This window comes from Entelurus aequoreus, linkage group LG09 (assembly GCF_033978785.1).
Source record: "Entelurus aequoreus isolate RoL-2023_Sb linkage group LG09, RoL_Eaeq_v1.1, whole genome shotgun sequence".
NCBI lineage: Eukaryota > Metazoa > Chordata > Actinopteri > Syngnathiformes > Syngnathidae > Entelurus > Entelurus aequoreus.
In genome coordinates, this window is record NC_084739.1 from 33,994,226 (window position 1) to 34,006,787 (window position 12,562).

Consider the following 12,562-nt stretch of genomic DNA (forward strand, 5'->3'; position numbering starts at 1 on the left):
AGGCGAGTCCAAAAGGTGCTGGGCAGGCTCGTATGTCCGAGAGCAGGCAAGTAGTCAGGGCGAATAGCGAGGCGTCAGAGGTCCATGTCCAAGCGGGAGGTTGAAATCCAAGAGGCAGTCCGGGAAGCAGGGGGGACAAGGACTGACGAGACATACAGCAACGTCAACGCGGAAACAGAGGTCTGCAGTAGGATCGACAAAGAGGACACGAGATAATCAAAAATGACAGCGAAGAAAAACACAGAGAGAGAGAGCAAGATTGCATAAAGCACGATGATCGCTTACTGTACGCCAGCAGAAGGTTACGTTCCGGCGCGGGATAGCAGGTTGAGCAGGCTTATAAAGGAAGGTCTGATCATCAGCTCCAGGTGTGCTGATTGCCGGCGATTGATTGCAGCTGCTTGATGCCGCCGGTCTGGCGCACGCTGTCGGAGCTGCGCTCAGCGCAGCGCACAGATGAATGCGCACTGACATGCGCCCGGGCCATGACAGTACCCCCCTACTATGGACAGCTTCCAGATGTCCTATGACACAAATCAGAAGAACAAAAGTCAAGGGAGGATGGAGAGGTGAACTTGTGGTGGGTCGCTGGCCCACGTGTCCCCAAATCCACCGGGGACAAGTCTGGTGGTGGTGGCAAGGCGGGCGACCAAGGAACGGCCACCTTCTTGGCCGTTGGGATTGCGGATGCGAGTGGCGCCAGGACCCCAGCAGCCTCTGAGTTTCTTGTCTCTGTCCTGGGCGGCGCTGCTGTTGGCGCAACAAGCGTCAATGCACTGGCCGCAGAAGGCGGAGCGTGCGGGCGCCTGATGGCCGCCTGTGCGGCCGGCCAGCCGGAGGTCGCAGGGGCGACGATGCTGGAGACGGGGAGGATGGCGGCGCTGTGGAGAGGTCCGCCAGAAGCGAGGAGGATGATGTCGTCGAAGCCAGGGACGTGGAGGGCGATGTCGAAGCCAGAGACGAGGCAGCAGGCTGAGGTTGGTGGCCAAGGTGCTGAAGCATTGGCTGGCAGTGGAGCAGAAGTGGGCGCTGGCCATGGTGCTGAAGCCAGAGCCGCTGACACGGGAACCAGTCTGGGTGCAGGTGCTGGTACGGGGGACAGTCCTGGAGCTGGTACTGGACCAAGGACCAGTCTGGGTGCTGGTGCTGGTTCGGGAACCAGCCTTGGAGCAGGTGCTGGTTCGGGAACCAGCCTTGAAGCAGGTGCTGGTGGGGGAACCAGCCTTGGAGCAGGTGCTGGTGTGGTAACCAGCCTTGGAGCAGGTGCTGGTGTGGGATCCAGCCTTGGAGCAGATGCTGGTGTGGGAACCAGACTTGGAGTGGGTGCTGGTGTGGTAACCAGCCTTGGAGCGGGTGCTGGTGTGGGAACTAGCCTTGGAGCGGATGCTGGTGTGGGGATCAGTCCTGAACAGGTAGTTCTAGCTCAGAGTAATTTATGATTTAAAGAAAAGGGGTGGGATTAAATACGTGTGAAATTCTTCTCACTCCTTTTCAAATATGTAAAAAAAAAAGAAAAAGAAAGTCCAATGCTCATTTGTTTTTGTTTTTTATTCTCCATTTTTTTCATGTTGTTATAATGGCTGTTAAGGCTATAACACTGTATTGGATCAGGCTTGCTCTTGTTTTTATGCATATTTGAAATAAAAATATATCAATCAATCATTCAATCAATCAATATATATTGACCTACAAATTATTGCCAAATTATTAACGATGTTGTTACGGTTATTGTTATAAGACCAAATTAACCATTGATTAAAAGATAATACATAATAATAATGCATGTACAATAAACTTGTATTGTAATGAAAATGTTTAAATCTCCAAGTTAAAAAAACTAAACATAACAATACAATATGCTTTGTCTGTTAGCCAAATGTTGCACTTATTTAATACAATTAATTCATTATTAATAAATAACATGTCTTAAGGAGGGGATAAGCGGGCTTAAGTATACACAATTATAACAAAAATAAAAAATAGCTAAATAAAGTATTGACAAACAAAGTATCACTTCAATATTGAACATGTAGGCAGAGATAGAGTTGTACATTGCTTAACTGACAATCAAGTTAGGATCTTCCTAAACCAAAATGCAAAGTACCATTATAAACACTACAGTTTAAACAGATATATTAACAGCTCATATGCAAAACAAAATTAAGTTTGGCAGATTCCGAGTGAGGAACACCGACAAGACATGACAACATGACAGCACTTTTAAAACACGCCAGTCTTATAACAGTATTAAATGGCAGCATGTCTTTGGCGACATATGTCTGTGAGCGCACACTATTTTGAATTGTTTTGTTTACAGTCACTGACCTATCACCTGGCTTCTTCACCAAATGTGAAGTAAGTGCCAATTCAATAGGGAAGCCCTTATTTTAATTATTTGAAAATTATTACATAAAAAGTACAATTTGTATCTGGTCTAAAAAGAACAGCATTATACAAATTAAAATGTTGCCAGAAATAAGATGTAATGTATGCAGTGTCATTTGAAACTACTAGTTGTCGATTAAATAAATGACATATTTGCTTTGAATTATCTTTGTCATTTGTATTCAATGAAAAAAATCTGAAAAAATTGTAAATCCATTTGTTTGTGAAAAATAAAATTATTTTAAATTTAGGCCTTATCGCCCAGGCCTTGTCTCGATACACTGTGTGGAGCCGCTCTCATAGTTAATAATAATTACCTCCATAATGGCAAATAACTGCATTTCTTAGTATCTTAAATTTCATTATCAGGTTTCAGGCAGTATATTACATTAATAGAGACTTTTCCATCGTGAATAACATGTTCTTATTATTATATTTTGTTGTTCTGACTTTTGCAACATTTATATTTATTAGTGTAGTATTGTCTTAGGTACATCACACTGTAGAGATCTCTCCCCTCTTTTAAAAAAATGAAAACACATATTGCATCGTGTGTGGCTTCACATTTTCCTGTGTAATGACCACACAGTTTGTTTCTTTGACTGCAGAAGCGAGTTGGAAAGCCGCCGGCTGTGTATGTAATAGTTCTGTGGGTGTTAAAAGTTAATTGAAATTGTCTGACGGAAGGTGGTGCGACACTGGGGTGAGCAGCGCTGCCAAGAAGCCAATCACAGAGTTGACTTAGATCTATGCTGTGATGTTGGCAGTAGTTAGATTTGTTGCGTACAAAGTGTGGCCCGGAGGCCATTTGCGGCCTGCAGGTTGTTTTTTTTATACACCTGTGACTTATTTAAAATTTAAAATGAAACTTGGCCTGGATCAGTATATCACAAAGGCAATAGAGAACTATAATTTCCTGAAAATGTAATTATAATTAAGACCGTTCAAAGCGTTGCATTGTTGCACATTCCTAAAAAGAAACATTATCGTATTATTAGTGCTAGAGATGTCCGATAAAATCCGACTGCCGATATTATCGGCCGATAAATGCTTTATAATGTGATATCGGAAATTATCAGTATCGGTTTCAAAAAGTAAAATGTATGACTTTTTAAAACGCCGCTGTACGGAGTGGTACACGGACGAAGGGAGAAGTACAGAGCGCCAATAAACCTTAAAAGCACTGCTATCTACGGCTTTTCACACACACACAGGTGAATGCAATGCATACTTGGTCAACAGCCATACAGGTCACACTGAGGGTGACCGTATAAACAACTTTAACACTGTTACAAATATGTGCCACACTGTGAACCCACACCAAACAAGAATGAAAAACACATTTCAGGACAACATCCGCACCGTAACACAACATAAACACAACAGAACAAATACCCAGAACCCCTTGCAGCACTAACTCTTCCGGGACGCTACAATATACACCCCCGCTACCCCACCCCACACCTCAATCCCCCCGCCCACCTCAACCTCCTCATGCTCTCTCAGGGAGAACATGTCCCAAATTCCAAGCTGCTGTTTTGAGGCATGTTAAAAAAAATAATGCAATTTGTGACTTCAATAATAAATATGGCAGTGCCATGTTGGCATTTTTTCCATAACTTGAGTTGATTTATTTTGGAAAACCGTGTTACATTGTTTAATGCATCCAGCGGGGCATCACAACAAAATTAGGCATAATAATGTGTTAATTCCACGACTGTATATATCGGTATCGGTTGATATCGGAATCGGTAATTAAGAGTTGGACAATATCGGTATATCGGATATCGGCAAAAAAGCCATTATCGGACATCTCTAATTAGTGCTGTCAAATATTTACATGATAATAATCACACTTTTGCATTTTGATGTATCACGATGAATCACAGTAAATTACTTGCATGTATATTTAAAATAACTTTAAAAGAATATCCCATAATTTTGACAAAAAAGCAGTTTTATTGTCAGAATATTATACAGGAACTTGTTTGTAATGTTTTACCTGAATGCATGTCGCCTTTATTTATTTAAGACTTGCTACCAGTTTAATCTGAAGTACTGTCAGGTTTTATTTTAAAGTGCAATTTTTAAAGCAAGCACACCAGTCAGTCACCTTCTAATCTTTGCACTGACATATACCAACCTAACATAACTAACCATAAGGTAAAGGAACAAGTGCGGATAATCTGCGTTTATACATGATTCTTGCGATAATGTTTTGTGATTCATCACGAGTTAACTTTGACAGCCCTACTTACTGTATTATAAACTACCGTATTTTTCGGACTATAAGTCACAGTTTTTTTCATAGTTTGGCCGTGGGTGCGACGTATACTCCGGAGCGACTTATGTGTGAAATTATTAACACATTATTGTAAAATATCAAATAATATTATTTATCTCATTCGCCTGAGCGACGAAGCAAATGGCAGCCATCGTCACTCACACGTCAACAATCGTCACGCACACGCCAACAATCGTCACGCACACGCCAACCAATAAGAATTTGGCGGGGGCGGGTCATGGCAGAAGTGCATTGTGGGTTTTGAAATGCTAACTGCTATATGCTATATGCTACTGCCGGAGCTATTAAAATGGATCACATCAACGTTGACGGTAACTTATAAAAACTGAGAAGGACTGAACTAAAATGGCACCGAAAAGGAAATTATATACTGCAGATTACAAGATGGACGTAGTGAAATATGCAGCAGAAAACGGCGATCGAGCAGCAGAAAGAATGGACGCTAGCACCGCATACCAGGAGCGACACCGAGGAGGAAGATTTTATGTTATTTAGCGATCGGGAGTGACAGATTGTTTGGTAAACGTATAACATGTTCTATATGTTATAGTTATTTGAATGACTCTTACCATAATATGTTACGTTAACATACAGTACCAGGCACGTTCTCAGTTGGTTATTTATGCGTCATATAACGTACACTTATTCAGCCTGTTGTTCACTATTCTTTATATATTTTAAATTGCCTTTCAAATGTATATTCTTGGTGTTGGATTTTATCAAATACATTTCCCCCAAAAATGCGACTTATACTCCAGTGGGACGTATATATGTTTTTTTTCTACTTTATTGTGCATTTTCAGCCAGTGCGACGTATACTCCGGAGCGACTTATAGTCCGAAAAATACGGTATACTATACTATACTGTAGTATTCTATACTATACTCTACATGTTTATACTTTTATATTATTTCCTTCTTTCTGTTTATTTTTTATTTGAGAATTGTATTTATTGGAGAACTATTCCACTTGATGTGTAACATAAAAATTGCAGCTTTTATTTTAGATTGTGTTTTATACCACACTGTAATTTAGCATATTGCAGGATTTTTGCTGCCATACAGGTCAGGTTGAAAAATGATAACAGTACAGTAAAACAATACCGTAAATACCGTACTACTGCTACATTTTTCTTACACTTCAAATCGTGCGGATTATAAAACGGTGTGGCAAATGTATGGATTTTTCTTCGCTGACGGACATAATACAAATAGTTTAAAAAAACAAAAACAAGCAAACACACTGAAAATGAGTTATTGTTTCTGCTATGGCGCCATCTTTTGGACGAGTTTGCTCACTGCAGGTGCTGCACTGCCCTTCTGTTTAGACTGAGCTTTCAACCGGAAATTCTGTCTTCTATCCATCCATAGAGTTTCTACTCGTATGGATTCATCCTTCAACGCTCCAAGCAACGTTAGTAGGTTTTACAGTATAAATAAATACATTCTTACCTAGTAAACCGTCGCATGTGTGATGTCTGTATGAGTGTTTTCATGGATATTTCTTCGTGCTATCTTATCGTAATGACGCTAGCGTCGTTAGCATCAGCTAATTTGCTAATACGTTTACAATTTTCTTTGTTTGTACCATTAATTTACAATGACATTCTTTTTGTATTGCTTGAGTTTCGTAAACTCACCAAAACTGTGGAGTTATTGAGTCTGTTTAGCTGATTGGAGAGCTAGCTTCCGCATCTAGTGTGTCCATGATGATGACTTCTCTTTTGTTTGATCTGCCGTTTTACTGCGATGTCACAAACACCGTTTGGAAACAGTTAAGGTATGAAAATAAACCTTTACACAATCTTTCTGTGTAAATAACTAATTTCACAACATATACAGGTATATATATGTGGTTTATAATCTGGTGCGGCTAATATATGGGAAATTATTTCTTCTAAAATGTAGTGGGTGTGGCTTATATACTGGTGCGCTCTATATCCATCCATCCATCCATTTTCTACCGCTTGTCCCTTTTGGGGTCGCGGGGGGCGCTGGAGCCTATCTCAGCTACAATCGGGCGGAAGGCAGGGTACACCCTGGACAAGTCGCCACCTCATAGTCCAGAAAATATGGTAATTCACTTAGTGATTCATGCTTAACTCTGCTGCAACCCTATGATGCCTATAAACTGTCAATTTTGATTGATTTATTTTGTCTTTTGCGTAAATAGTTGAGGGTGCATTGACAAAAAGTTGAAGAAACTCTTCCTTGTGAACTTTAATATGAGGTATGACTTGCTATGGTGTTTTGCAGATAGATTTTTGACTTTGTTACTTGTAAAATTGGACACGTTAGAATGTTAGATGATGACATCATCATTATATTTTCATGATTGGCCACTGTGGAAGAGGCAAAAAGTCAACTAAACAAAGCAAAACAAATATCTTTAGGAATACAAATAAAGTTCCTTCTGTTATTTCTTTTTTTTTTATGTCACAAGCAAGACGGAGGCACCTGTGAGTTCTTCAGATAGGGGGCACAGCAGGACACGCCACTCTTTGAGAATGGCAATACGTGCTTTCATGTTAGAGCCTTGAAAATTGTCAATAGTGTGCAAAGCCACCTTACTGCACAGGCTTACCTAGGCTAAAACACCCAGGAGCCCTACTCAATCAGGGGCCCCCGATTTTGACGGCGGAATGCAATGATTGGTGTTCATAGCTGTAAATCACTAACAGCTCAGCTTCGTCTAGAAATTGTGTACTCTCTCTCTCGGCTGCGTAGATTTTTCCTGCTGCTCAGAGTGGGGCTCAAACCCACATCGCCTGTGTGAATAACCAGCGTACTACCATTGAGCTAAAACACAGGCAGTCTCCCAGGTCGCCTTATGACTGGCTATTTATTCCGTTGCAAGGGTACGGAGCCCCTAAAGGGACATGGAGGGAAACAAAAGTATTGCGAGATCTCGCAAAAGGTTTTTATCCTTTGTCAGTGAACCGGAAGTAAAACAGACACAGCGATGGTGAATGGGAAGTGAAACAGACCAAGCGATGGAGGAGCCTACCCATCATCCGCGGGTATAGTATAGCTAGAATTTTTTTGATTTCTATTTTAGTATTGGCCGAACATAAAAATACATCAAATCGTATTATTGTCCCACAACAGAGCACAGATGATGGGTAGGCTCCCGCATGCTCCCGCTCCTCCATCGCTGTGTCTGTTTCACTTCCGGTTCACTGACATAGGAAAAAAACCTTTTGCGAGAGCTCGCAAAAAGTATTGCGAGAGCTCGCAAAACATCCATGTCCCTTTAGGGCAGGGGTGGGCAATTAATTTTCACCGGGGGCCGCATAAGCAACCCGAGCACTGCTGGAGAGCCACACGACAATATTTCAATTATATTTTGCTCAATATTATTTTTGATATACCGTAAGATAAATAATAATGATGATAATAATAATAATAATAATTAATAATAATAATAATAATTTAATTTAACCTAACTTAACTTTATACAAAAGCAGATTGCTTTTGATGGTCACTTTATCCTGCATTATCCAACATTTTTCCCCATCAGATTTGGACAACCATCTGTTGTTAAAAATAGTTTTTAATCATATTCATTTTATATTGGTTTTATATGTAATTGTTTTTTCTTTTTATTCAGTCATTGGTGGAGCTAAGGATAATATTTGAATATTTTTTTTAATATTGTTGTCCAGCACTTTGGAAACATTTTGTTGTTTAAATGTGCTATATAAATAAAGTGGATTGGATTGTCACACCTGCCAGCTTGTCCCATTTCAGTCCTAACATGTCCAAACACGCATTTACCTATGTGAACAAGTCATTACCTGTGGTTGTCTCTTTAAATGACTGCATGGCTGCCAGCTACTCCGTGATTTGAAAGTCTGCAGTTATCCCACGTAAGAAGATGAGCAGCTGGGCGGTGTCATGTACATCGCAGCTCTCATCCAAAGTTAGCGAAAAACAGTCCATGTCTCCGCGGGCATACAGCGCAACAAAGTCCAATAAGCACTCCTTAATAAACTCTCCGTCAGAAAACGCTGTACTTTTTCTGGCGCTTTTGTGAGAAATGACGAAACTTGTCCTGACGGCTGCATCTCTGGGGGTGTGAAATATGGCAAAAAGTCCTTGTTGGGTTTGCAGTTTTACCATCTACGCATTGGCCTCCCTTGCGTGCGCTTCATCAGACACATTCCGGTATTTTCCCTCGTGTTTCTTTGTGTAGTGGCGATTCAAATGATATTCTTTAAACACAGCAAGCTGTGTACCACAAATTAAGCACACGGCTTTACCATTAATTTATGTAAAGAAATACTTGCCAGTCCATGTCTTGTTGAAAACACGCCATTCCTCATCAACTTTTCTTTTTTTAGCGTCTCATCACTTGTCTCCATGCACCTTCACTCACAGGTTCCCCCCGGACATACGGCATAAATAACACATTTCAAAATAAAAGCAGCACAGTTGTATTGCGCGCACGACATAGATGTTTTTTAAACTTTATTTTGTAATTTGTGATTGCGCCGTTCAATTCACTCACAATCGCACACGCGCATACGTCCACATGGAAGTAAAACAAATAACGCTTTTCAAAACAAAAGCAGCACCGTTGTATTGCACACTCGACATAGATACATTTTGAAATGTATTTTGTAATTTATGATTGGCCTCACGCGGGCCGGACAGAGATGCACAAAGGGCCGGATGCGGCCTGCGGGCCGTACAATGCCCAGGTCTGCTTTAGGGGCTCGGTACAAAGGAGATGTATTCATGAACAAAATTATTTTCTAAAATGGGTGATATTTTTGCATTGTTGCTGTTCTGTTGAATGAAATTATGATATATATGTTTTTCAAACTGTGTTTTCAGTTTTACACACACATATATATATAAACTTTGTTTTCTGCGTAGGCAAACTGGCGGGGGGAGATTGTTGAGGTTGGGAGGGGGGCCTGGGGCCCTCCCTCAAGGTTAAGTGGTCCCTGATAGGGTGTGCTGGCTAGTCTGGGTCCGCCTGCCAGCACACACTCGTCCTGAGTAAAGCAAGTGCGCACCGACGGACCAAAGCACTGGGGTGTGTCACCAAATGTAACTGTAACTCGGAGATGCATAGCAATGCCCAGCAAGCTGAGTGAAAATCGTGAAAAAATAAGAGTTAAATATCAGTCAAGAAGCGTAAATACAGAAGTTATTCATACATAAAGGACCTCTTTTGTAACAAAGCGGTCGTGCTGCTAAATATGGCACAGTTTGGCCAAGTCATTACAAATGCCTTGTAATCCAGGTACTTTTTTGATGTAATTTCTATGATTTATATCCTCTTCGTTACATATCAGTTGATAAATTGCGAGCTGCTAAAACATCTGGAATAGAAAGGAAAGTCCTACAAGTGTGGATCGGAAACACACCATGTTGTTTTGGGCTTGTGAGACCATCGGACAATGACTTTATGCATATGATTAACTAAAAGCTGACACAATTACAAGTGTTTAATGCAACCTATACCATCAATCTTTTTTTTTTTTTTCTCTTCTGAACCAGAGTATGGGACTGTGAACGTACCCTGGGGTGCACAATGATTATCGGGCCACTATGAGGATACAATAAAGAATAGCTCCTAAAAATCAAAATTATTGAATAAGGTGAGACTACATTGTGCTGTACGTGGGTTAAGGTGAGTAAATTAAGCGCTCATTTACTCCTGCTTGCCTCGCTGTAAAGCTGTTGTCAACTCCTGAGCTCATTATAAACAAACATGACTTTATCACTAATTCTAAGGAGGACTTTTTGCAGACTATTTGCGCCAAATGTTCCGCAAGAAGGGAAATATCATTACGTGTCAACACATCAAACCTTATTACTCACCTGAAACATCAGCAATGTTCCCTTTAAAGGCCTACTGAAATTACATTTTTTTAGTTAAACGGGGATAGCAGATCCATTCTATGTGTCATACTTGATCATTTCGCGATATTGCCATATTTTTGCTGAAAGGATTTAGTATAGAACAACGACGATAAAGTTCTCAACTTTTGGTCTCTGATAAAAAAAAACCTTGCCCCTACCGGAAGTAGCGTGACGTAGTCAGTTGTTCGCTTCCTCATATTTTCCTATTGTTTTCAACGCAGCTAGAGCGATTCGGACCGAGAAAGCGACGATTACCCCATTAATTTGAGCGAGGATGAAAGATTCGTGGATGAGGAACGTTAGAGTGACGGACTAGAATGCAGTGCAAAACATATCTTTTTTCGCTCTGACCGTAACTTAGGTACAAGCTGGCTCATTGGATTCCACACTCTCTCCTTTTTCTATTGTGGATCACGGATTTGTATTTTAAACCACCTCGGATACTATATCCTCTTGAAAATGAGAGTCGAGAACGCGGAATGGACATTCACAGTGACTTTTATCTCCACGACAATACATCGACGAAGCTCTTTAGCTACTGAGCTAACGTGATAGCATCTGGCTCAAATGTAGATAGAAACAAAATAAATAAATCCCTGACTGGAAGGATAGACAGAAGATCAACAATACTATTAAACCATGTACATGTAACAACACGGTTAATAATTCTCAGCCTGGCAAAGCTTAACAATGCTGTTGCTAACGACGTTGAAGCTAACTTAGCAACTTAGAAACCGGACCTCACAGAGCTATGATAAAACATTAGCGCTCCACCTACGCCAGCCAGCCCTCATCTGCTCATCAACACCCGTGCTCACCTGCTTTCCAGCGATCGACGGCGCGACGAAGGACTTCACCCGATCACAGATGCGGTTGGTGGCTAGCGTTGGCTAGCGCGTCTGCTATCCAAGTAAGTCCTCCTTGTTGTGTTGCTACAGCCAGCCGCTAATACACCGATCCCACCTACAACTTTCTTCTTTGCAGTCTCCATTGTTCATTAAACAAATTGCAAAAGATTCACCAACACAGATGTCCAGAATGCTGTGGAATTTTGAGATGAAAACAGTGCTTTTTGTATTGGCTTCAATGGGCAACCGATACTCCTGTTACACTGGCTACGTCACGCGCATACATCATCATCCAAAGGCGTTTTCAACCGGAAGTTTAGCGGGAAATTTAAAATTGCACTTTATAAGTTAACCCGGCCGTATTGGCATGTGTTGCAATGTTAAGATTTCATCATTGATATATAAACTATCAGACTGCGTGGTCGGTAGTAGTGGGTTTCAGTAGGCCTTTAAGGTGTGCGCCTGCACAATTACGTAATGCTAACGCGTCCCCTGCGCACAGCAAATTTATGCTGCGCTCAAAATAAAATCCACCCAAATCTCTAAACCAAATAAATGCAACTCCGTGAGTGACAGGTGACAACAAGCGGCCACAACAGATAAAACAATGTTCGTCACTACTGTTCAATTATAGTGCTTCGGATTTTTCTACATTCCCACAATGCATTGCCAATGGCCATATTGAGAGGCTTCGTTTGTAAACATGCTCATTATTGCTGATCATTCATCCAGTTGTAGTCATATTGCAGATGACGTGTATAAAACTAGCTTTTATCGTGAGCATGGATTGCTGCAGTCAATCGATCCAATGTGACGTGCTATGGACAATACCGTGTTTGTTCCAATCATTTCATTTCAGGTAATTAAGAACATTTTCTAAGTATGAATTAATACAAAATAAATGACAGCTCCACTTTGCATTAACTTGATGCGCTTGATCGAATAACTTTGATAGTAGTTGTATTGATTAATAAAAGGAAAACAAAGTACTCATTTAAGCCTCTTTAGGCTTAAAGGGGAACTGCACTTTTTTGGGGGAATTTTGCCTATCGTTCACAATCATTATGATTGAGAAGAACACACATGTCTTTTTTTTATCATGATTTTAAAGATGATAAAAAAAAGCTTGAAAGATGCAGCTAATGGGA

The 12,562-nt window shown here is 40.8% G+C and overlaps 1 protein-coding gene across 1 annotated transcript in view; it reads left to right on the forward strand.

The window, feature by feature from the left end:
• Nucleotides 1-1,035: 1,035 nt before the first annotated feature.
• LOC133656976 (cadherin-23-like) overlaps nt 1,036-12,562 on the forward strand; it is a 379,926-nt gene continuing 368,399 nt past the window's right edge. Inside the window, exons 1-2 of the mRNA XM_062057866.1 lie at nt 1,036-1,203; nt 1,264-1,334. Of these exons, the coding sequence (XP_061913850.1) occupies nt 1,036-1,203; nt 1,264-1,334 (239 nt within the window). The remainder of the gene's footprint in view (nt 1,204-1,263; nt 1,335-12,562) is intronic.